This window comes from Procambarus clarkii, chromosome 40, assembly GCF_040958095.1.
Source record: "Procambarus clarkii isolate CNS0578487 chromosome 40, FALCON_Pclarkii_2.0, whole genome shotgun sequence".
NCBI classification, from domain to species: Eukaryota; Metazoa; Arthropoda; class Malacostraca; order Decapoda; family Cambaridae; genus Procambarus; species Procambarus clarkii.
The window spans coordinates 28,570,963-28,595,017 of NC_091189.1; the positions used below are offsets into that span (position 1 = coordinate 28,570,963).

The 24,055-nt window shown below is 53.1% G+C and overlaps 1 protein-coding gene and 1 non-coding gene across 8 annotated transcripts in view; one reads left to right on the forward strand and one right to left on the reverse strand.

Moving 5' to 3' along the window:
• The first annotated feature begins 12,100 nt into the window (after positions 1-12,100).
• Positions 12,101-24,055, forward strand: part of LOC123758007 (glycine receptor subunit alpha-4) — a 107,849-nt gene continuing 95,894 nt past the window's right edge. For 2 of the 7 annotated variants that reach the window (XM_045742121.2, XM_045742124.2), the window contains exons 1-2: positions 12,101-12,522; positions 21,083-21,402. In XM_045742121.2, coding sequence (XP_045598077.1) covers positions 21,323-21,402 — 80 coding nt within the window. In that variant the 5' untranslated portion in view covers positions 12,101-12,522; positions 21,083-21,322. The remainder of the gene's footprint in view (positions 12,523-21,082; positions 21,403-24,055) is intronic. The other 5 variants (XM_045742123.2, XM_045742122.2, XM_045742125.2 and 2 more) reach the window with 5 other exon arrangements.
• Positions 22,396-22,468, reverse strand: TRNAF-GAA (transfer RNA phenylalanine (anticodon GAA)). The gene has a single exon. It is a non-coding gene; the product is annotated as a tRNA-Phe (tRNA).

Sequence of the window (24,055 nt, forward strand, 5' to 3'; positions counted from 1 at the left end):
GGCGTCAGTGTGGTAGTGTGGCGTCAGTGTGGTGGTGTGGCGTCAGTGTGGCGGTGTGGCGTCAGTGTGGCGGTGTGGCGTCAGTGTGGCGGTGTGGCGTCAGTGTGGCGGTGTGGCGTCAGTGTGGCGGTGTGGCGTCAGTGTGGTAGTGTGGCGTCAGTGTGGTAGTGTGGCGTCAGTGTGGTGGTGTGGCGTCAGTGTGGTGGTGTGGCGTCAGTGTGGTAGTGTGGCGTCAGTGTGGTGGTGTGGCGTCAGTGTGGTGGTGTGGCGTCAGTGTGGTGGTGTGGCGTCAGTGTGGCGGTGTGGCGTCAGTGTGGTGGTGTGGCATCAGTGTGGTGGTGTGGCGTCAGTGTGGCGGTGTGGCGTCAGTGTGGTAGTGTGGCGTCAGTGTGGTGGTGTGGCGTCAGTGTGGCGGTGTGGCGTCAGTGTGGCGGTGTGGCGTCAGTGTGGCGGTGTGGCGTCAGTGTGGTAGTGTGGCGTCAGTGTGGTGGTGTGGCGTCAGTGTGGTGGTGTGGCGTCAGTGTGGCGGTGTGGCGTCAGTGTGGCGGTGTGGCGTCAGTGTGGTGGTGTGGCGTCAGTGTGGCGGTGTGGCGTCAGTGTGGTAGTGTGGCGTCAGTGTGGTAGTGTGGCGTCAGTGTGGTGGTGTGGCGTCAGTGTGGTGTGTGGCGTCAGTGTGGTGGTGTGGCGTCAGTGTGGCGGTGTGGCGTCAGTGTGGTAGTGTGGCGTCAGTGTGGTAGTGTGGTGGTGTGGCGTCAGTGTGGTGGTGTGGCGTCAGTGTGCGTAGTGTGGCGTCAGTGTGGTGGTGTGGCGTCAGTGTGGTGGTGTGGCGTCAGTGTGGTAGGTGTGGCGTCAGTGTGGTGGTGTGGCGTCAGTGTGGCGGTGTGGCGTCAGTGTGGCGGTGTGGCGTCAGTGTGGCGGTGTGGCGTCAGTGTGGCGGTGTGGCGTCAGTGTGGCGGTGTGGCGTCAGTGTGGCGGTGTGGCGTCAGTGTGGCGGTGTGGCGTCAGTGTGGCGGTGTGGCGTCAGTGTGGTAGTGTGGCGATGTGCGGTGTGGCGGTGTGGCGTCAGTGTGGCGGTGTGGCGTCAGTGTAGTAGTGTGGCGTCAGTGTGGCTGGTGTGGCGTCAGTGTGGTAGTGTGGCGTCAGTGTGGCGTCAGTGTGGCGGTGTGGCGTCAGTGTGGTGGTGTGGCGTCAGTGTGGCGGTGTGGCGGTGTGGCGTCAGTGTGGCGTCAGTGTGGTAGTGTGGCGTCAGTGTGGCGGTGTGGCGGTGTGGCGTCAGTGTGGCGTCAGTGTGGTGGTGTGGCGTCAGTGTGGCGTCAGTGTTTTAGTGTGGCGTCAGTGTGGCGGTGTGGCGTCAGTGTGGCGTCAGTGTGGCGGTGTGGCGTCAGTGTGGCGTCAGTGTGGTAGTGTGGCGTCAGTGTGGCGGTGTGGCGTCAGTGTGGTGGTGTGGCGTCAGTGTGGTGGTGTGGCGTCAGTGTGGTGGTGTGGCGTCAGTGTGGTGGTGTGGCGTCAGTGTGGTGGTGTGGCGTCAGTGTGGTGGTGTGGCGTCAGTGTGGTGGTGTGGCGTCAGTGTGGCGGTGTGGCGTCAGTGTGGTGGTGTGGCGTCAGTGTGGTGGTGTGGCGTCAGTGTGGCGGTGTGGCGTCAGTGTGGTGGTGTGGCGTCAGTGTGGTGGTGTGGCGTCAGTGTGGTGGTGTGGCGTCAGTGTGGCGGTGTGGCGTCAGTGTGGTGGTGTGGCGTCAGTGTGGTGGTGTGGCGTCAGTGTGGCGGTGTGGCGTCAATGTGGTAGTGTGGTGGCGTCAGTGTGGCGTCAGTGTGGCGTCAGTGTGGTAGTGTGGCGTCAGTGTGGCGGTGTGGCGTCAGTGTGGTAGTGTGGCGTCAGTGTGGCGGTGTGGCGTCAGTGTGGTAGTGTGGTGGTGTGGCGTCAGTGTGGCATCAGTGTGGTGGTGTGGCGTCAGTGTGGCGTCAGTGTGGTGGTGTGGCGTCAGTGTGGCGGTGTGGCGTCAGTGTGGCGGTGTGGCGTCAGTGTGGTAGTGTGGCGTCAGTGTGGTAGTGTGGCGTCAGTGTGGTGGTGTGGCGTCAGTGTGGTGGTGTGGCGTCAGTGTGGTGGTGTGGCGTCAGTGTGGTGGTGTGGCGTCAGTGTGGCGGTGTGGCGTCAGTGTGGTGGTGTGGCGTCAGTGTGGTGGTGTGGCGGTCAGTGTGGCAGGTTGTGGCCGTCAGTGTGGTAGTGTGGTGGTGTGGCGTCAGTGTGGCGTCAGTGTGGTGGTGGTGGCGTCAGGTGGTGGTGTTGTGGCCGTCAGGGTGGTGGTGTGGCGTCCAGTGTGGTGGTGTGGCGTCAGTGTGGTGGTGTGGCGGTCAGTGTGGTGGTGTGGCGGTCAGTGTGGCGGTGTGGCGTTCAGTGTGGCGGTGTGTGCGATCAGTGCTGTGGTGGTGTGGCTGTCAGTGTGGCGGGTGTTGGCCGTCAGTGTGGTAGTGTGGCGTCAGTGTGGTGGTGTGGCGTCAGTGTGGCGGTGTGGCGTCAGTGTGGCGGTGGATGGGCGTCAGTTTGGCGGTGTGGCGTCAGTGTAGGTAGTGTGGCGTCAGTGTGGGTGGTGTGGCGTCAGATGTGGCGGTGTGGCGTCAGTGTGGCGGTGTGGCGTCATGGGGGCGGTGTGGCCGTCAGTGTGGCGGTGTGGCGTCAGTGTGGCGTGGTGTGGCGTCAGTGTGGTAGTGTGGCGTCAGTGTGGTAGTGTGGCGTCAGTGTGGTGGTGTGGCGTCAGTGTGGTGGTGTGGCGTCAGTGTGGTAGTGTGGCGTCAGTGTGGTGGTGTGGCGTCAGTGTGGTGGTGTGGCGTCAGTGTGGTGGTGTGGCGTCAGTGTGGCGGTGTGGCGTCAGTGTGGTGGTGTGGCGTCAGTGTGGTGGTGTGGCGTCAGTGTGGCGGTGTGGCGTCAGTGTGGTAGTGTGGCGTCAGTGTGGTGGTGTGGCGTCAGTGTGGCGGTGTGGCGTCAGTGTGGCAGTGTGGCGTCAGTGTGGCGGTGTGGCGTCAGTGTGGTAGTGTGGCGTCAGTGTGGTGGTGTGGCGTCAGTGTGGTGGTGTGGCGTCAGTGTGGCGGTGTGGCGTCAGTGTGGCGGTGTGGCGTCAGTGTGGTGGTGTGGCGTCAGTGTGGCGGTGTGGCGTCAGTGTGGTAGTGTGGCGTCAGTGTGGTAGTGTGGCGTCAGTGTGGTGGTGTGGCGTCAGTGTGGTGGTGTGGCGTCAGTGTGGTGGTGTGGCGTCAGTGTGGCGGTGTGGCGTCAGTGTGGTAGTGTGGCGTCAGTGTGGTAGTGTGGTGGTGTGGCGTCAGTGTGGTGGTGTGGCGTCAGTGTGGTAGTGTGGCGTCAGTGTGGTGGTGTGGCGTCAGTGTGGTGGTGTGGCGTCAGTGTGGTAGTGTGGCGTCAGTGTGGCGTCAGTGTGGTAGTGTGGTGGCGGTGTGGCGTCAGTGTGGCGTCAGTGTGGCGTCAGTGTGGTAGTGTGGTGGCGGTGTGGCGTCAGTGTGGCGTCAGTGTGGTGGTGTGGCGTCAGTGTGGCGGTGTGGCGTCAGTGTGGTGGTGTGGCGGTGTGGCGTCAGTGTGGCGTCAGTGTGGTAGTGTGGCGTCAGTGTGGCGGTGTGGCGTCAGTGTGGTAGTGTGGCGTCAGTGTGGCGGTGTGGCGTCAGTGTGGCGGTGTGGCGTCAGTGTGGTGGTGTGGCGTCAGTGTGGCGGTGTGGCGTCAGTGTGGCGGTGTGGCGTCAGTGTGGCGGTGTGGCGTCAGTGTGGCGGTGTGGCGTCAGTGTGGCGGTGTGGCGTCAGTGTGGCGGTGTGGCGTCAGTGTGGCGGTGTGGCGTCAGTGTGGCGGTGTGGCGTCAGTGTGGCGGTGTGGCGTCAGTGTGGTGGTGTGGCGTCAGTGTGGCGGTGTGGCGTCAGTGTGGCGGTGTGGCGTCAGTGTGGCGGTGTGGCGTCAGTGTGGCGGTGTGGCGTCAGTGTGGCGGTGTGGCGTCAGTGTGGCGGTGTGGCGTCAGTGTGGCGGTGTGGCGTCAGTGTGGCGGTGTGGCGTCAGTGTGGCGGTGTGGCGTCAGTGTGGCGGTGTGGCGTCAGTGTGGTAGTGTGGCGATGTGGCGGTGTGGCGGTGTGGCGTCAGTGTGGCGGTGTGGCGTCAGTGTAGTAGTGTGGCGTCAGTGTGGCGGTGTGGCGTCAGTGTGGTAGTGTGGCGTCAGTGTGGCGTCAGTGTGGCGGTGTGGCGTCAGTGTGGTGGTGTGGCGTCAGTGTGGCGGTGTGGCGGTGTGGCGTCAGTGTGGCGTCAGTGTGGTAGTGTGGCGTCAGTGTGGCGGTGTGGCGGTGTGGCGTCAGTGTGGCGTCAGTGTGGCGTCAGTGTGGTGGTGTGGCGTCAGTGTGGCGTCAGTGTTTTAGTGTGGCGTCAGTGTGGCGGTGTGGCGGTGTGGCGGTGTGGCGTCAGTGTGGCGGTGTGGCGTCAGTGTGGCGTCAGTGTGGTAGTGTGGCGTCAGTGTGGCGGTGTGGCGTCAGTGTGGTGGTGTGGCGTCAGTGTGGTGGTGTGGCGTCAGTGTGGTGGTATGGCGTCAGTGTGGTGGTGTGGCGTCAGTGTGGTGGTGTGGCGTCAGTGTGGTGGTGTGGCGTCAGTGTGGTGGTGTGGCGTCAGTGTGGCGGTGTGGCGTCAGTGTGGTGGTGTGGCGTCAGTGTGGCGGTGTGGCGTCAGTGTGGCGGTGTGGCGTCAGTGTGGTGGTGTGGCGTCAGTGTGGTGGTGTGGCGTCAGTGTGGTGGTGTGGCGTCAGTGTGGCGGTGTGGCGTCAGTGTGGTGGTGTGGCGTCAGTGTGGTGGTGTGGCGTCAGTGTGGCGGTGTGGCGTCAATGTGGTAGTGTGGTGGTGTGGCGTCAGTGTGGCGTCAGTGTGGTAGTGTGGCGTCAGTGTGGCGGTGTGGCGTCAGTGTGGTAGTGTGGCGTCAGTGTGGCGGTGTGGCGTCAGTGTGGTAGTGTGGTGGTGTGGCGTCAGTGTGGCATCAGTGTGGTGGTGTGGCGTCAGTGTGGCGTCAGTGTGGTGGTGTGGCGTCAGTGTGGCGGTGTGGCGTCAGTGTGGCGGTGTGGCGTCAGTGTGGTAGTGTGGCGTCAGTGTGGTAGGTGTGGCGTCAGCTGTGGGGTGTGGCGTCAGTGTGGTGGTGTGGCGTCAGTGTGGTGGTGTGGGCGTCAGTGTGGTGGTGTGGCGTCAGTGTGGCGGTGTGGCGTCAGTGTGGTGGTGTGGCGTCAGTGTGGTGGTGTGGCGTCAGTGTGGCGGTGTGGCGTCAGTGTGGTAGTGTGGTGGTGTGGCGTCAGTGTGGCGTCAGTGTGGTGGTGTGGCGTCAGTGTGGCGGTGTGGCGTCAGTGTGGCGGTGTGGCGTCAGTGTGGTGGTGTGGCGTCAGTGTGGCGGTGTGGCGTCAGTGTGGTGGTGTGGCGTCAGTGTGGTGGTGTGGCGTCAGTGTGGCGGTGTGGCGTCAGTGTGGCGGTGTGGCGTCAGTGTGGCGGTGTGGCGTCAGTGTGGTAGTGTGGCGTCAGTGTGGTGGTGTGGCGTCAGTGTGGCGGTGTGGCGTCAGTGTGGCGGTGTGGCGTCAGTGTGGCGGTGTGGCGTCAGTGTGGCGGTGTGGCGTCAGTGTGGCGGTGTGGCGTCAGTGTGGTAGTGTGGCGTCAGTGTGGTAGTGTGGCGTCAGTGTGGTGGTGTGGCGTCAGTGTGGTGGTGTGGCGTCAGTGTGGTAGTGTGGCGTCAGTGTGGTGGTGTGGCGTCAGTGTGGTGGTGTGGCGGCAGTGTGGTGGTGTGGCGTCAGTGTGGCGGTGTGGCGTCAGTGTGAAGGGTGTGTGGCATCAGTGTGAAGGGTGTGTGGCGTCAGTGTGGCGGTGTGGCGTCAGTGTGGTAGTGTGGCGTCAGTGTGGTGGTGTGGCGTCAGTGTGGCGGTGTGGCGTCAGTGTGGCGGTGTGGCGTCAGTGTGGCGGTGTGGCGTCAGTGTGGTAGTGTGGCGTCAGTGTGAAGGGTGGTGTGGCGTCAGTGTGAAGGGTGTGTGGCGTCAGTGTGAAGGGTGTGTGGCGTCAGTGTGAAGGGTGTGTGGCGTCAGTGTGGTGGTGTGGCGTCAGTGTGGCGGTGTGGCGTCAGTGTGGTAGTGTGGCGTCAGTGTGGTGGTGTGGCGTCAGTGTGGTGGTGTGGCGTCAGTGTGGTGGTGTGGCGTCAGTGTGGTGGTGTGGCGGCAGTGTGGTGGTGTGGTGGCAGTGTGGTGGTGTGGCGTCAGTGTGGTGGTGTTGGTGGTGTGTGGCGTCAGTGTGGTGGTTTGTGCGTCAGTGTGGTGGTGTGGCGTCGTGTGGTGGTGTGTGCGTCAGTGTGGTGGTGTGGCGTCAGTGTGGTGGTGTGGCGTCAGTGTGGTGGTGTGTGCGTCAGTGTGGTGGGTGTGGCGTCAGTGTGGTGGTGTGCGTCAGTGTGGTGGTGTGGCGTCAGTGTGAAGGGTGTGTGGCGTCAGTGTGGTGGTGTGGTGGCAGTTGTGGTGGTGTGGCGTCCAGTGTGTTGTGTGGTGGCAGTGTGGTGGTGTGGCGTCAGTGTGGTGGTGTGCATCAGTGTGGTGGTGTGTGGCGTCAGTGTGGTGTGTTGTGGCGTCAGTGTGGTGGTGTGGCGTCAGTGTGGTGGTGTTTAGCGTCAGTGTGGTGGTGTGGCGTCAGGTGCGTGAGTGTGGTGGCAGTGTGGTGTGTGGCGTCAGTGTGAAGGGTGGGTGGCGTCAGTGTGGTGTGTGGCGTCAGTGTGGCGGTGTGGCGTCAGTGTGGTGGTGTGGCGTCAGTGTGGCGTCAGTGTGGCGTCAGTGTGGTTGTGTGGCGTCAGTGTGGCGGTGTGGCGTCAGTGTGGTGGTGTGGCGTCAGTGTGGTAGTTTGGCGTCAATGTGGTGGTGTGGTGGTGTGGCTTCAGTGTGCGTCAGTGTGGGGTGTGGCGTCAGTGTGGCGGCAGTGTGGTGGTGTGCGTCAGTGTGGTGGTGTGGTGGTGTGGCGTCAGTGTGGTGGTGTGGTGGCAGTGTGGTGGTGTGGCGTCAGTGTGGTGGCAGTGTAGTGGTGTGGTGGCAGTGTGTGATGTGGCGTTAGTGTGGTGGTGTGGCGTCAGTGTGGCGTGTGTGGCGTCAGTGTGGTGGTGTGGCGTCAGTGTGGCGGTGTGGCGTCAGTGTGGCGTCAGTGTGGTAGTGTGGCCGTCAGGTGTGGCGGTGTGGCGTCAGTGTGGTGGTGTGTGGCGTCAGTGTGGTGGTGTGTGCGTCAGTGTGGTGGTGTGTGGCGTCAGTGTGGTGGTGTGTGCAGTCAGTGTGGTGGTGTGGCGTCGTAGTTTGGTGGTGTGGCGTCAGTGTGGTGGTGTGGTGCGTCAGTGTGGTGGTGTGCGTCCACAGGTGTGTGTGTGTGTAATTACCTAAGTGTAGTTACAGGATGAGAGCAACGCTCGTGGTGTCCCGTCTTCCCAACACTCTTTGTCATATAACGCTTTGAAACTACTGACGGTTTTGTCCTCCACCACTTCTCCCTTAATTTGCCCAACCGTCTCCCACTCTGTTTGCCAAATAAAACTTTCTAATAGTTTATCGACACCTTTGTTTCCTTAGCATAATCTGTGTCCTCTTGTTCGTGAAGTTGCTGGTTTTAGGAATTTCTCTTTGTCAATTTGGTCGATTCCTCTTAGTATTTTGTAAGTGGTGATCATATCTCCTCTATTTCATTTAAACGTGTCTGTGAGAGAGAGAGAGAGAGAGAGAGAGAGAGAGAGAGAGAGAGAGAAGAGAGAGAGAGAGAGAGAGAGAGAGAGAGAGAGAGAGAGAGAGAGAGAGTGAGAGAGAGTAGAGAGGAGAGAGAGAGAGAGAGAGAGATGAGAGAGAGAGAGAGAGAGAGAGAGAGAGAGAGAGAGAGAGAGAGAGAGAGAAGAGAGTGAGAGAGAGAGAGAGAGAGAGAGAGAGAGAGAGAGAAGAGAGAGAGAGAGAGAGATGAGAGAGAGAGAGAGAGAGAGAGAGAGAGAGAGAGAGAGAGAGAGAGAGAGAGAGAGAGAGAAAGAGAGAGAGAGAAAGAGAGACAGAAAAATCTGCTTTAGGTGGATAAGGCTGAGTGGTCATGAGTGACGTGAGTGATGAAGTGACCAGTGAGAGGGAGGGAGAGGGGCCACGGTCTGGTGGTGGGGATAAGGGCAGCCTTAATGGGGTCACACGTAGAAGGTTGGGGTCAGGAGGGAAGGGTTGGGGTCAGGAGGGAAGGGTTGGGGGTCAGGAGGGAAGGGTTGGGGTCAGGAGGGAAGGGTTGGGGTCAGGAGGGAAGGGTTGGGGTCAGAAGGAAAGGGTTGGGGTCAGAAGGAAAGGGCTGGGGTCAGAAGGAAAGGGTTGGGGTCAGAAGAAAAGGGTTTGGGTCAGAAGGAAAGGGTTGGGGACAGAAGGAAAGGGTTGGGGTTAGAAGGAAAGGGTTGGGGTCAGAAGGAAATGGTTGGGGTCAGAAGGAAAGGGTTGGGGTCAGAAGGAAAGGGTTGGGGTCAGAAGGAAAGGGTTGGGGTCACACGTAGAAAGTTGGGGTCAGGAGGAAGGGCTGGGGTCAGAAGGAAAGGGTTGGGGTCAGGAGGAAAGGGTTGGGGTCAGAAGGAAAGGGTTGGGGTCAGAAGGAAAGGGTTGGGGTCAGAAGGAAAGAGTTGGGGGTCAGAAGGAAAGGGTTGGAGTCAAAGGAGACGGCTGGGGTCAGAAGGAAAATGTTGGGGTCAGAAGGAAAGGGTTGGGGTCAGAAGGAAAGGGTTTGGGGTCAGAAGGAAAGGGTTGGGGTCAGAAGGAAAGGGTTGGGGTCAGAAGGAAAGGGTTGGGGTCAGAAGGAAAAGGGTTGGGGTCAGAAGGAAAGGGCTGGGGTCAGAAGGGAAGGGTTGGGGTCAGAAGGAAAGGGTTGGGGTGAGAAGGAAAGGGTTGGGGTCAGAAGGAAAGGGCTGGGTCAGAAGGAAAGGGTTGGGGTCAGAAGGAAAGGGTTGGGGTCAGAAGGGAAGGGTTGGGTCAGAAGGAAAGGGCTGGGGTCAGAAGGAAAGGGCTGGGGTCAGAAGGAAAGGGCTAGGGTCAGAAGGAAAGGGCTGGGGTCAGAAGGAAAGGGTTGGGGTCAGAAGGAAAGGGCTGGGGTCAGAAGGAAAGGGTTGGGGTCAGAAGGAAAGGGTTTGGGGTCAGAAGGAAAGGGTTGGGGTCAGAAGGGAAGGGTTGGGGTCAGAAGGAAAGGGCTGGGGTCAGAAGGAAAGGGTTGGGGTCAGAAGGAAAGGGCTGGGGTCAGAAGGAAAGGGTTGGGGTCAGAAGGAAAGGGATGGGGTCAGAAGGAAAGGGTTGGGTCAGAAGGAAAGGGCTGGGGTCAGAAGGAAAGGGTTGGGGTCAGAAGGAAAGGGCTGGGGTCAGAAGGAAAGGGCTGGGGTCAGAAGGAAAGGGTTGGGGTCAGAAGGAAAGGGTTGGGGTCAGAAGGGAAGGGTTTGGGGTCAGAAGGAAAGGGTTGGGGTCAGAAGGAAAGGGCTGGGGTCAGAAGGAAAGGGCTGGGTCAGAAGGAAAGGGCTGGGTCAGAAGAAAGGGTGGGGTCAGAAGGAAAGGGGTGGGGTCAGAAGGAAAGGGTTGGGGTCAGAAGGAAAGGGCTGGGGGTCAGAAGGAAAGGGTTGGGATCAGAAGGAAAGGGTTGGGGTCAGGAGGGAAGGGTTGGGGTCAGAAGGAAAGGGTTGGGGTCAGGAGGGAAGGGTTGGGGTCAGAAGGAAAGAGTTTGGGGGTCAGTCAGAAGGAAAGGGTTGGGGTCAGAAGGAAACGGCTGGGTCAGAAGGAAAAGGGTGGGGTCAGAAGGAAAGGGGTTGGGGTCAGAAGGAAAGGGTTGGGGTCAGAAGGAAAAGGTTGGGGTCAGAAGGAAAGGGTTTGGGGTCAGAAAGAAAGGGTTGGGGTCAGGAGGGAAGGGTTTGGGTCAGGAGGGAAGGGTTGGGGTCAGGAGGGAAGGGTTGGGGTCAGAAGGAAAGAGTTGGGGGTCAGAAGGAAAGGGTTGGGGTCAGAAGGAAACGGCTGGGGTCAGAAGGAAAAGGGTGGGTCAGAAGGAAAGGGTTGGGGTCAGAAGGAAAGGGTTGGGTCAGAAGGAAAAGGTTGGGGTCAGAAGGAAAGGGTTTGGGTCAGAAAGAAAGGGTTGGGGTCAGGAGGGAAGGGTTTGGGTCAGGAGGGAAGGGTTGGGGTCAGAAGGAAAGGGTTGGGGTCAGGAGGAAAGGGTTGGTGGTCAGAAGGAAAGGGCTGGGGTCAGAAGGAAAGGGTTGGGGTTAGAAGGAAAGGGTTGGGGTCAGAAGGAAAGGGTTGGGGTCAGAAGGGAAAGAGCTGGGGTCAGAAGGAAAGGGTTGGGGTCAGAAGGAAAGGGTTGGGGTCAGAAGGAAAGCGTTGGGGGTCAGAAGGAAAGGGTTGGGGTCAGAAGGAAAGGGTTGGGGTCAGAAGGAAAGGGTTGGGGTCAGAAGGAAAGGGTTGGGGTTAGAAGGAAAGGGCTGGGGTCAGGAGGAAAGGGTTGGGGTCAGAAGGAAAGGGTTGGGGTCAGGAGGAAGGGTTGGGGTCAGAAGGAAAGGGCTGGGGTCAGAAGGAAAGGGTTGGGGTTAGAAGGAAAGGGTTGGGGGTCAGAAGGAAAGGCTTGGGGTCAGAAGGAAAGGGTTGGGGTCAGAATGAAAAGGTTGGGGTCAGGAGGAAAGAGTTGGGGTCAGAATGAAAGGGTTGGGGTCAGGAGGAAAGGGTTGGGGTCAGAAGGAAAGGGTTGGGGGTCAGAAGGAAAGGGTTGGGGTCAGAAGGAAAGGGTTGGGGTTAGAAGGAAAGGGCTGGGGTCAGGAGGAAAGGGTTGGGGTCAGAAGGAAAGGGTTGGGGTTAGAAGGAAAGGGTTGGGGTTAGAAGGGAAGGGCTGGGGTCAGAAAGAAAGGGTTGGGGTCAGAAGGAAAGGGCTGGGGTCAGAAGGAAGGGTTGGGGTCAGAAGGGAAAGGTTGGGGTCAGAAGGAAAGGGTTGGGGTCAGAAGGAAAGGGTTGGGGTCAGAAGGAAAAGGCTGGGTCAGAAGGAAAGGGTTGGGGTCAGAAGGTAAGGGCTGGGGTCAGAAGGAAAGATTAAGCCAATGAATTCCAATTAGGATAAAAGCCTAACCTAAGTTCTGACATTCAAATAATGTTTATACCTTGTAATCGTTTACTCATATACTACGTGGAAAGTATTCAAATCAAAACAAAAATTACTATATTGTCAAACAACTTCGTGTATGCCAGAATATATGTAAAAGAGGTACAGATGTTGATGTGGTGAACACTTACCTGTGACTAATCATCCTGTGAGCTGGAATGTTAGTTGAACCTATAGCTATGTTTTGATCTACACTGTGTAATATATCATATAGAATAGGGTAACAGCACAATGCTGTGTATACATAATTTTGTTAATTAAAAAACATTCAGTTTATATATTGTTAAACCTAACAGGTTATATCCTATACTGTTACAGTTTCATCTATAAATAACGGTCATATAGCAAGAATACCCTTAGCTGAGTCCTTGGCAATAGTAATTGCTATATTTACTATGTATATAGAATTTCATCTTTCTAATTCATGTACAGTATCTCACTATTTTGTTTTATTTGCCAATACATGTCCGCTATTTCAAGCATTGTTAGTTTATTTAGGGCATTCTTAAAACACTAGCAAGTGTACTTTAGTCCTCAGCATACTCCAAGCTAAAGTAAACGCTTAGTGTATGTACACTCTTCTTTTACAGCGATATATGGGGGTAGACATTATAGTGTGTGTCAGCTTCATACTACCATTTGTCTGGGCGAGATTCTCGCTCCTCAACAATATTCAAATCACTGGAGAGTTACAAGAGGCCTCCACTGGAGGTTACTGACCAACCAGCAAGTATACTTTATTCCTGAACATAATGTAGGACTAAAATAAATGATCAATATAACGGGTAGACCGAGAGGTGGGGTATAACCCTCTCCGTCAATGCCTGATCTTATTTTGTTGACACACATCAGCTGATATATGAAACGTACGTGATTGGTCAATTGTCCAGCTGGGTCGGCAACGTGATTGGCTAAAAGATAAGATGTACAATGTTACCGTCAGTCTGATTCGTCAAAGGAAAAGCAGAGGTGACCTGAGTGGTGGAGGAGGCGAGCCTGAGCCAGACGCCCCCGAGCAGCTCGACAAGAACACCGCCGCGGTGTGGGACGAGCGTACGGTCGTGTTCTGCTGGTGTTCTTAAGAACCATCGTAACACACGCAAGAAAATATACACGACGCTTCGTGAGTCAAGGAAAAATACACGGCGCTTCGCGAGTCAAGGTCATCAATATATCAAGGTCAAGGTACATCGAAATATAACACAACATATCGCTGTACACATTGAGATCTGATAATTTAATGTTATAGGAACATCTTGAGCCAGACCGCCGCCATCACCTAAACACCTGCAACCCAGCAAGCATATTATTGTGAATTATTCTGAAGCTCTTTGTGAAGACCGGGACCTAGATTCACGAAGCTCCATGTGTTTCTTCGTAAGTAAGTGTGCTACGAAGGTTCTTAAGTGTTGTCTTAGAATGTTCCTACATCCAATTCAGAAGGATGTACTTATGAAGATTTTAGCAACTTCACTTAAGTCTCGCCAGATGTCACTAGGGCTTTTCGTTTGGCCAATCAGAAAGAAGGTAACATTTTTCATCTTACAACTGTAGCCAATCACGACGCCGGCATATCGGAGCTTATCCGTGTTCACTTGCCACCTATTTACGTCTAATTTTCTAATAAAATTAGTATATTTTGAAGTACAACTGTTTTTTCAACTTCTACAGTCAGCACCGACATTGTTGTAAACAAATGGTATATTTTTGGTTTACTTACGTGATTCTAAGAGAGATTGTGAGGCTTTCCTTGTCGCTCCCAAGATTTGAGAGGCGTTGGTATTTGTTTTGCGTATATATTTACCTAAATTTTACCCAAGGGCCACTAACTATCTAGTGACCTCGACGAGGACAGAAAGCCGGCGGCTTGTTAAAGGTCCCGCCAATTGCCCTAATGATATTTTCTAGCTGGATTTTGGCATTTACAGCTTCAGCGGGTAGGCGGTTTCCATGGGTTTATAACCATCTGGGTGGAAAAAACATGTTTTCAGTCCTACTTGAGAGGACATACTCTCCAACACTATACAGTATCTGCGATTGCCCTGTTATCAGTGACTTCATACCAAATGGTATGAGATACTTTGAGCTCTGTAATTACTTCATACACTCAGGATTATTGGAAGATATTCTTGTGCTGTACCCAGATTATGCTAGTGGAGGCTAATGTTTATTATTACTAGTATTATCCTTATTAAATCATAAATGTTAATCATGGATCATTAAGATCTCATATTGCTATGTAATGTTAGTAATGTTGACCAAACCACACACTAGAAGATGAAAAGACGACGACAATGTTATTAATACTGTATTTCTTTTGAATCATTAAATTGTGCAGTATGTCTCAATTTTTCACTTCTTTGGATATACAACATAAATGATAGTTTAAACAACCCATAAATATTTGTTGTATTATATTTTTTATTTAAATAATTGGATCAATATTTTTACAACTGACAGGATTTGTTTTACTCACAGGTGCATTAGCTGTTAAAAAATTTGGTTTATTGTTACAGGCAATGGTGCTACACAGCCTTCCCGGCTTGGTGCCTTCTTTTGATAATTACTTACTTAATGTTACACACAGCCAAATTGTGTAACAGGAAGAGGTCTTGGACACAAATTTGTTCCATGCTAAATGTAGAGGAATCAGCTGAGCATGCCTCAAATAAAATAAGCTGCCTCAGCTTATTAGGTAAATAAAATAAGCATTCCTCAAATAAGTAGCTGCCTCACCTCACTGCATCCCCCCCCCTCCCCGTTCAGCTCGTTGATGCCGTGAGGGGGGCGTTGTGGGCGGCTGCCGGAGTGTGATGCTCCTTGGGACAGTCCTCTGTCCTTTTGTAGCCTTGTGCTCCTGCTGCCGTCCTCTCTAATTGTGCTGAACAACTTTTCCTTTTCCTTTTCTCCCCCTCTTCTCCTATCTGCTTGTCGTTTCCTGCCGACCTCTTGTTTGTTTTGGTTATTCCTTTGGACTTCTTCTATTTTGACGCCCGGGTGCTTGAGGAGGCATACTCTTGCACCCGTAGAACTGTAGTATCCAACGTCGCGAGCGAGAGGAACCTTTTATTGTCAATCCCCCTTTCGTCGCTGAACCCGATCTCGACGAACTGACGGTTCTTAAGCTGGCGTTTGTGGGGCGTATACTCACGACGCACCCCTAGGAGGCCCCGGCAAGATTAGCGATAGCTTCTTGTTGGGTGTCCTGCCTCTAATTGTGGCTCCATGGTGGGTGTGGGGGCGCATTCGTGAATGAATGTTTCTTTTTCGTACCTATGTTGCATTCTGTTCCTCTTTTACCTTCTCAGGCTCATGGGGTCGGCGACCAAGCCCCCAAGTCGGTCCGTGTTGGAAGACCGGGCTCTGTAGCCTCCGCTGTATTGGGCCCCAACCTTGCTCCTCCTTTGGTCTCTCTGACTACTCCCCTCGGCTCCCATCCCTCCTCTGTGGTTGGGTCGAGCCCCAAGCCCCCAGTGGTGATTACCTCGTCCTCTGGCACGGCTCCTTCTCTAGTTGTAACTACTGCGCCTTTTAACCTCTCTCTCTCTCTGGGGGTTCTCACTGCCGTCCTCGACACGGCTGCACTCGCTCGATTCCTTCCCGTTCTGATGCCTATCAAGTCTTGTTTGGTCCCGCTTCGTGGGCCAAATACTTTCATCTCCCTCTTGATTCTGCGCCTCCTGATGATTTCTCCCTTCATCGATTTCTTGTTGATTTCGTGGATGCCTCAGTTACCTTCAACCCCACTCGTCTCGGTACATGTACCATTGCTGCTCCTTCTCAGGATGCTGCTTCCCGCTTGGCTGCCTTATCCTGCCTTGGCGAGACCCCTGTTCGGGTCTCGAAGAACGCTCAGTTGAATTCCAGTGTTGGCACTATTCTCCTCCCGCCTCATGTTGCGACCGGTGTTCGGAATCTGCTAGACTGCCACGATGATATTCGGCATATCCTTGATGCCCAAGGCCATTCTGTCCTCTAGGTAGACTCGTTTACTCGTCCCCCTCGTGGTCGTCGCCGTCAACCCCTTTGGGTTGTGAAGATTACCTTTGATGGTAGGACCCTTCCACCCTCTGTCATTCTTGCTGGTGCCAAGTGCTCTGTCCAGGAGTACATTCCTTCTCCTAGGCTCTGTAACAAGTGCTGGAGGTTTGGGCATGGTGCCCTCCGCTGCTCTGGGACTGTTTCTCTGTCCTTTGTGTGGGGGCGAAGGTCACTCTAAGACGAGTGCACTTCTCCCCAGGCTCGCTGCCTCAACTGCGGTGAGGCCCATCCTACCTTCTCCCGTGCATGTGTCCATTACAAGCTTGAGGCAGCCGTCCTCAACTTGAAGCACCGGGAGCGTTTATCTTTTCCTGAGGCGAGGAGCCAGGTTCGCCGGCTCCCGCCTTATGCTAAAGTCTCTTATGCTTGCGTGTTGCGCTCTTCCTCTCCTCGTCCTTCCCACCTTCCTCAAACCCACAACCGTTTCTGGGCCTTGGACCCTGATGCGCCCACTGCCCCCTCCTCTGTTCCTTAGTTCTGCCCCGAAGGGTCCCCCTCCTGGTCCTCTGTCTGGGGCTCCTCTTCTTTCTACCCGGTCTGTCATGTCTCCTGTGTCTTCTTCTTCGTCTCCCTCCGATCCTCCTTCCCATCCTCCCATCCTTCTCCTCCATCTATTGACTCTCCCCGCCGCCTGTCGGTGCGGGCTGATGTCCATCGCTCTCCTAACGGTCGTCGTGTGTGCTCTCGTTCAGCTTCTCCTGTTGAGATGCAGGAATCCGTTGCCCAGTACGTAGTTGCTCGGACACTGGTCTCTTTAAGTCAGAAGCGTAAGCCTGGCTCATCTCCTTCCTCCTCTCCGGCGGGTAAGAAGGCTTCGCTTTCTTCCTCGGCACCTACTACTCTCTTGCTCCTTCCCCTCCTGTTTTGGTGGTTGCGCCCCCTGTTCCTGCTATGGAGGTTTCTTTAGCCCCGCTTCCCTCTCGGTTGCTGCCCTTGCTGAGGTTCGCTCCCCTCTTTTCCCCCCCCCCTCTTCTTGCTGCTGTCCTTGACTGCTCCTCTCCGTTGTCTCCTCCTCTTCCTCCTCCGGACCCCACCCACCCACCTCTGATCTGTTCTCCCGTTTCCTTCCCTCTGTCTTTGCTCAGTTTACCCATGCCTCCTAACTCTGACTTTGCTGACCCTGATCCCAACCCTGATCTTCTTTAACGTGCTATGTTGCTCTTTCGCCTTTGTTTCTTCCTTGTTCTCTGTTGTTGTCCTTTCTCTTCTCGTCGTTGTCCATTCTTCAATGGAACGTTCGAGGTTATTACGCCAATTTCCTCGAACTCCAACTTCTGATTTCGCGGTTTTCGCCCCTTTGTGTCTGTCTCCAGGAGCCGATGCTTGGTGCTCGTCCTGGTCGCTTTCGTGGCTATTCCTTTCTCTCCCCCCAGCTGTTGCTGGGGCTTCTAATTCTTCTGCTCTCTTGATTCGCTCTGATGTTCCCTTTGTCCCCTTACTTTTTCCTTCGCCTCTCCATTGTTCTGCTGCTCGTATCTTTGTGGGGAAATGCTACTCTGTTTGTTCCATTTATCTATTCCCGAGTGTCCCGCTTTCCTCTTCCTGATCTGAAACACTTACTGGACTCCTTGCCGGAGCCTGTGCTCCTGCTGGGTGATTTCAATTGTCGTCATTTCCTTTGGGGTGATGTTCTGACGAATACCCGAGGTTGCCTTCTTGAGCCGTTTATCCTCTCTTCTTCCCTGTCTCTTCTGAATTCTGGTGAGCCCACGCATTTGGACTCTCAGGCTCGCACCCTTTCCTGTCTTGATCTTTCTCTTTGCTCGTCTTCTCTTTACTTAGGTTTCACGTGGTAGGTTCTTGATGACCTCCATGGCAGTGACCATTTCCCCATCCTTGTTACCTTTTTATCTTTTCGCCCTCCCCTCTCCTTCCCTAGGTGGCAGTTTGCGAAAGTGGACTGGAACCTCTTTACCCTCAGTGCTGCTCTCTCTTTGACCCCTCCCTTCTGCCTCTCTCTCGCTCTCTCCTCCTTTTTCATGACACTGTCTTTGACGCTGCCCTCCGCTCTATTCCTCGCTCTTCCTTCCGGGGTCCACGGAAGTGCGTTCCCTGGTAGAATGCAGACTGTGCTCGGGCTGACCGCTGTAAGTGTGCAGCCTGGGAGAGACACCGCCGTCGGCGGACTGCCGATTCTTTTCTTTTCTTTCGGAAGGCGAGTGCGGTGGCCCGTAGGGCCATCCGTACGGCTAAACGTGAATGTTGGGCATCTTATGTCTCCACCATTTCGTCCGAAACTTCTCTGCCACAGATCTGGAAGCATATCCGCAAGATAGCGGGTAAGTTCGTTCCCGATGTTTCACCGGTCCTTCACCTCCATGGTACTCTTGTGGCGGACCCGTTGCAGGTTGCTACCGATCTGGGTTCCCACTTTTCTTCTGTTAGCTCTGGTCTAACAGAAGAAACGTCTCAGTATTTACTGAGTCTGTATAATCGGATCTGGGAGTCGTCGTCAGTCCCTGAGGACTGGCCCGATGCCATTGTCCTCCCTGTTTGCAAACCAGGGTCTCTAGGAACATCCCCTAAGGACTTTCGCCCTATTACCCTAACAAGTTGTGTCTGCAAACTCTTTAAACGTATGGTTAACGTTCGTCTGCAAGTGCCGTAGCACGACAGATGTCCTGGTGAACTTGGAGGTCTATATTCGTACTGCTTTTGCTGCGAAGACCTCCGTTGTTGCTGTCCTTTTTGACCTGGAAAAGGCTTATGACACCACTTGGCGATATCATATTCTATCCCAGCTTCATTCTTTTGGCCTTCATGGTCATCTCCCTCTCTTTCTCAGCAGCTTCCTCTCTCGTCGTTCCTTTCGGGTGAGGCTTGGTACCGCTCTCTCTGCCTCTTTTCGGCAATACGAAGGTGTGCCCCAAGGTAGTGTTCTGAGCACTACTCTTTTTCTGGTTGCCATCAATGGTCTTCTTTCCTCTCTTCCTTCCGGTGTCTTCTCCGCTCTCTATGTCGATGATCTTACCCTTTGCTGTCAGGGTGATGATTCGCCTCTCCATCAATGCCGGCTTCAACTTGCGATTGATGCCGTGTCGTCTTGGGCCACTGATCATGGCTTCAAGTTCTCTACTCCTAAGACTTGTGCCATGACTTTTACTCGGAAACGGGTCGTTCTTCGTCCCTCTTTGTCACACTATGGTCATCCCCTTGAGTACAAAGATTCTGCAAAGCTTTTGGGGTTATTCCTTGACACTCGTTTGTCTTGGTCTCCCCATATCTCTTACCTCCGTGTTGAGTGCTCTAAGGCCCTTACCCTCCTTTGGGTATTGTCCCATACTTCTTGGGGAGCGGATAGGCGCACTCTCCTTGCTTTGCATTCCTCTCTCGTCCTGTCTAAGCTCGATTATGGTTGCCCTGCTTACTCGTCTGCTTCTCCTTCTACTCTTCACCGTCTTGATGCTTTGCACCATACTGGGTTGCGCCTCAGCTCTGGTGCCTTTCGTTGACTCCCGTCCTTAGCTTGTATGTTGACACTGGCTTCCTGCCTCTCCAGGACCGCTGTGATCGCTACTGTCTTCGCTGTCTTCGCTATCTTGCGCGGTCCTTACAACATCCTTCCTCTCGCCTCTGTCGTGCTTTAACTTTTACCCCTCCTGCGGTTCCTGTTCCTCTTCACCATCTCCCTCTTTCTGTCCGGTTATCTCGCTTACAGGATTCTCTTTCCGTTCGTATTTCTAATGTCTCTCCTCGTGTTGTTCCTTCTTTGCCCCCGTGGAGAGTCCCCCTTCCGTAGTTTTGTACATCCTTGACCCGCATCACTAAAGCTTTTACCCCTCCTATGGTTCTAAAACGCCTTTTCCTTTAGCACTTTTCTTTTCACTCCCGCTCCGTTTCTGTCTTCACCGATGGGTCTAAGTCTGCAGTTGGTGTTGTCTACTCTGTTGTTTTTCCTGATCGCATTTATATGTGTCGCTTACCTCCGGAGACTAGCATCTTCACAGCGGTGCTTTATGCTATTCTCTATGCTCTTCATCTGCTTTCTCGTTGTCAGTCTTCCTTTGTAGTTGTTGTTCACTCTCGTAGTGCCCTCATGGCTCTCGGGTCCTTTAATCCGGTTCATCCAGTGATTGTCGAGATCCAACATTGGCTGTTTCTTGTTCACATTAAATTTAAGTCGGGAGAGTTTTGTTGGGTTCCCAACCATATTGGTGTCTCTTTAAATGAGCGTGCAGATGCTGCCGCCAAGGAAGCTGTCCGCTCTTGTCCCATCTCTCGTAAAGGTATTCCATATTCCGACTTTTTCCCGGTTATCCATTCCTCCATCCTTATCCGTTGGAAGGCTTCTTGGTCGTCTGTTACTGGTAACAAACTACGTACTTTTAAATGTTGTGTTTCCTCGTGGCCGTCCTCCTACCACCGTAACCGGCGATGGTAAACGGCTCTGGTGAGGTTGCGTATTTGCCATACTCGCTTAACCCATGGTCACTTGATGGAGCGCCGCCCTGCTCCTTATTGTCCTAATTGCATTGTCCCTCTTACAGTTGTGCATATCCTTCTTGAATGTCCTGACTTCCAGGACAAGCGTGTGTCTTGCTTTCCGACCGCCCCTCGCGATCACCTGTCCCTCAATAGAATTCTTGGTGACTCGGATACTTTTGATATCGTTTGCCTTATGCGTTTTTGTTCTCGTATTGGCATCCTTGGTGATATTTAGCGCCCTCTGATTATTCCGCACATTTGATGGTGCTTCATAGCCTTCCCGGTTTGGTGTCTTCTTTTGATAATTACTTACTTACTTGCTATTCTAAAACTAATTCTAATATCATAAAAGACATTTACTAAAAGTTTCAAGCAGAGAATGCATATATACCTAACACGAAGGACTCCTTCTTGATGAGACTCGCCAGCTAAAATGTCTGTTTATAATAAAATGGATCCTCCGTGTTGTGTAGTAGAGAAAAATAGTTATATCCAGTTTAGGTAAAGCTTCGAGTGGTAGAGAGCGTCCTTAGCGCGACGGTGTATACTTACGAAGATATTCATACTTAGATGCCTACCTGAATACCGACGTAGCCGCTACGAAGATGTTAAGAAGGAAAACGTTTGTAAGTACGTACGTAACTGCTTCGTCAATCTGGCCCCGGTTAAATTATTATTAATTTAACACGCTAGATGTTGAGAAAATTGTGGTTGCTCGCTTGGTATATTGTACGCCAACATAAAGCCTCACAACGCATGGTCATAAATCTTTAAAACATGTTCTCTGAAGAATAGTACTTGCATTTACGTATGTATGCTTTATATATATTATTTAATTGCATGTATTCATGCCAACCAAGTATAGAAAAATGCAGATATTATAATAATGTTCCAACGTTATTATATGGGGAGTATATAGCCAAAGTTTGCTCCAGTGTGTGTATATAGTCAATGGTTGTGCTGGAACATGTATATATATTGGAGCAACCTTGTAACATTAAACACTTTAGCAAGTTTCGAATGCATGAACACTTGAGAAACCTTAAAACATTAAACTGTAGAGCAAACTTGGGGCACTGAACATTAGAGCAACCTTGAAGGTAGTATAAGGAGGTAGGGAGGGAAGGGTGTAGGGAGGTAGGGAGGGAAGGGTGTAGAGAGGTAGGGAGGTAGGGAGGGAAGGGTGTAGGGAGGTAGGGAGGGAAGGGTTTAGGGAGGTAGGGAGGAAAATAGGGCGCCGTCGTCACTGGAGTGAGATGGGTGGCGGTGTTGGGCGAAGCCACCCGTGGCTCTCACTCTCTCCTCACTCTCCCTGGCGCACACTGCTCTCATCCCGCGTGTCCTCTCACTCCTGCACGCTCTCCTATAACCTGCAAGTGACAGACAGACACACACACACACACACACACACACACACACACACACACACACACACACACACACACACACACACAAAGAATCCGTGTTTTTTTTAGTGGGTCGGCCCTGACCAGAGTGACACCTCGTGAGTGATACTACAAGCAAGCACCAACAGCCTGAGAGAACAGGTACCAACAAGGATGGTTGTGACTGCATCTGTATCCCGGACTAATTAAAGGCCGCCACTAACCTATTGGAGGTGGTGTTGTGGGAGCCGGGCCAAAGTGTCGGCCAGGGACGGAGAGGAGTGCCGGCCAGGGACGGAGAGGAGTGCCGGCCAGGGACGGCAGGTCAGCATGTGTGTGTGGGTAGAGGTCAGCTCGCCCAGACACCCGGCTGCCCTCCTCGTCATCTTCACTCTCCTCCACCACGTCAGGTGAGCTCTCTCTCTCTTCCTCTCTCCCTCTGGGAGAATTCCTGCAGTTTGTTGATTTTAGAATCTTTCCTTATTAAGACTATTACATGGTGGATAGAGCTTCCGTCTCTCACTCGAGGGGTAGGTGGTTCGAGTCTCCTAGTGACCAGGTAGTTGGAATCTTTATATCCACGTAGTGTGTCTGACAGTTAAGGAAAGAAATATGGCGTCGGTGAGTAAAATGATAGGACGGATTATGAGTGTGGGGGAATCCAGGAATCCCACCGCAATGTTAATGTACTATTTAAATCACTGGTGTTGTCCCGTCTTGAGTACTGCTCGGTACTCACTCCCCCTTCAGAGCAGGAGAGATTGCTGAAATAGAGGGAATACAGAGAACATATAAGGCACTAAGAGTTCCCAGTACTTAAAATTTTTTAAATATTGCCCCGTACTCTTTGTCGTATAACACTTTGAAACTACTGACGGGTTTGGCCTCCACCACCTTCTCCCTTAACTTGTTCCAACCGTCTACCACTCTGTTTGCGAAAAAGAAACTTTATAATATTTTTGTCGGCACCTTTATTTCTTTAGCTTGAATCTGTGTCCTTTTGTTCGTGAAGTTGCTGGCTTCAGGCATTCCTCTTTGTCAATTTGGTCGACTCCTTTTTGGTATGTTGTAAATGATCATATCTTCTCTTTTTCTTCTATCTTCTAGTTTAGAGAGTTTAGCGCCTCTAGTCTCTCCTCGTAACTCTTTTTTTTGTCCGGGAAGCCATTTTGTAGCATGTTGTTGCCCCTTTTTCAGTTTCCTTATATGCTTCTTAAGACTTGGTCACCATACAACTGCTGCATATTCCTTAAGACTTGGTCACCATACAACTGCTGCATATTCCTTAAGACTTGGTCACCATACAACTGCTGCATATTCCTTAAGACATGGTCACCATACAACTGCTGCATATTCCTTAAGACATGGTCACCATACAACTGCTGCATATTCCAAAATTCACTTGCCCAGACCCGGGATCGAACCGGGGACCTTTAGATCTTCAGTCTAACGCTCTCCCAACTGAGCTATCTAGGCTTATGTCCCATTTATGATTTTATTCACCTAGATGTGCTTACGGGGGTTGAGCTCTGGCACTTTGGTCCCGCCTCTCAACTGTGTGTGTGTACTCACCTAGCTGTGCTTACGGGGGTTGAGCTCTGGCACTTTGGTTCTGCCTCTCAACAGTGTGCGTGTACTCACCTAGCTGTGCTTACGGGGGTCGCCCGCAACCCCGGTTTCTTGTTTGTTGGTTAGGTTAGGTTAGGTTAGGTTAGGTTTGTTGTTTGTTGTCCTGTGTGTGTGTTTGTGCGCGTGTGTGTTTGTTTGAGGAGGGTTACTCTCTTTCTAATACAATAAATGGCTTTTAAACTGTTTTTGTCCTTATACTGACTCTACTTGTATTGTTTTTGTCCTTATACTGACTCTACTTGTATTGTTTTTGTCCTTATACTGACTCTACTTGTATTGTTTTTGTCCTTATACTGACTCTACTTGTATTGTTTTTGTCCTTATACTGACTCTACTTGTATTGTTTTTGTCCTTATACTGACTCTACTTGTATTGTTTTTGTCCTTATACTGACTCCTTATTCTGTTTCGATCCTTGTACTGTACTGTCACCTTACACTGTTTTGGTCCCTATACTGTCACCTCACACTGTTTTGGTCCCTAAACTGTCACCTTACACAGCTTCGGTCCCTATACTGTCACCTTACACAGCTTCGGTCCCTATACTGTCACCTTACACAGCTTCGGTCCCTAAACTGTCACCTTACACAGCTTCGGTCCCTATACTGTCACCTTACACAGCTTCGGTCCCTAAACTGTCACCTTACACAGCTTCGGTCCCTATACTGTCACCTTACACAGCTTCGGTCCCTATACTGTCACCTTACACAGCTTCGGTCCCTATACTGTCACCTTACACAGCTTCGGTCCCTATACTGTCACCTTACACAGCTTCGGTCCCTATACTGTCACCTTACACAGCTTCGGTCCCTAAACTGTCACCTTACACAGCTTCGGTCCCTATACTGTCACCTTACACAGCTTCGGTCCCTATACTGTCACCTTACACAGCTTCGGTCCCTATACTGTCACCTTACACAGCTTCGGTCCCTATACTGTCACCTTACACAGCTTCGGTCCCTAAACTGTCACCTTACACAGCTTCGGTCCCTATACTGTCACCTTACACAGCTTCGGTCCCTATACTGTCACCTTACACAGCTTCGGTCCCTATACTGTCACCTTACACAGCTTCGGTCCCTATACTGTCACCTAACACAGCTTCGGTCCCTATACTGTCACCTTACACAGCTTCGGTCCCTATACTGTCACCTTACACAGCTTCGGTCCCTATACTGTCACCTTACACAGCTTCGGTCCCTATACTGTCACCTTACACAGCTTCGGTCCCTATACTGTCACCTTACACAGCTTCGGTCCCTATACTGTCACCTTACACAGCTTCGGTCCCTATACTGTCACCTTACACAGCTTCGGTCCCTATACTGTCACCTTACACAGCTTCGGTCCCTATACTGTCACCTTACACAGCTTCGGTCCCTATACTGTCACCTTACACAGCTTCGGTCCCTAAACTGTCACCTTACACAGCTTC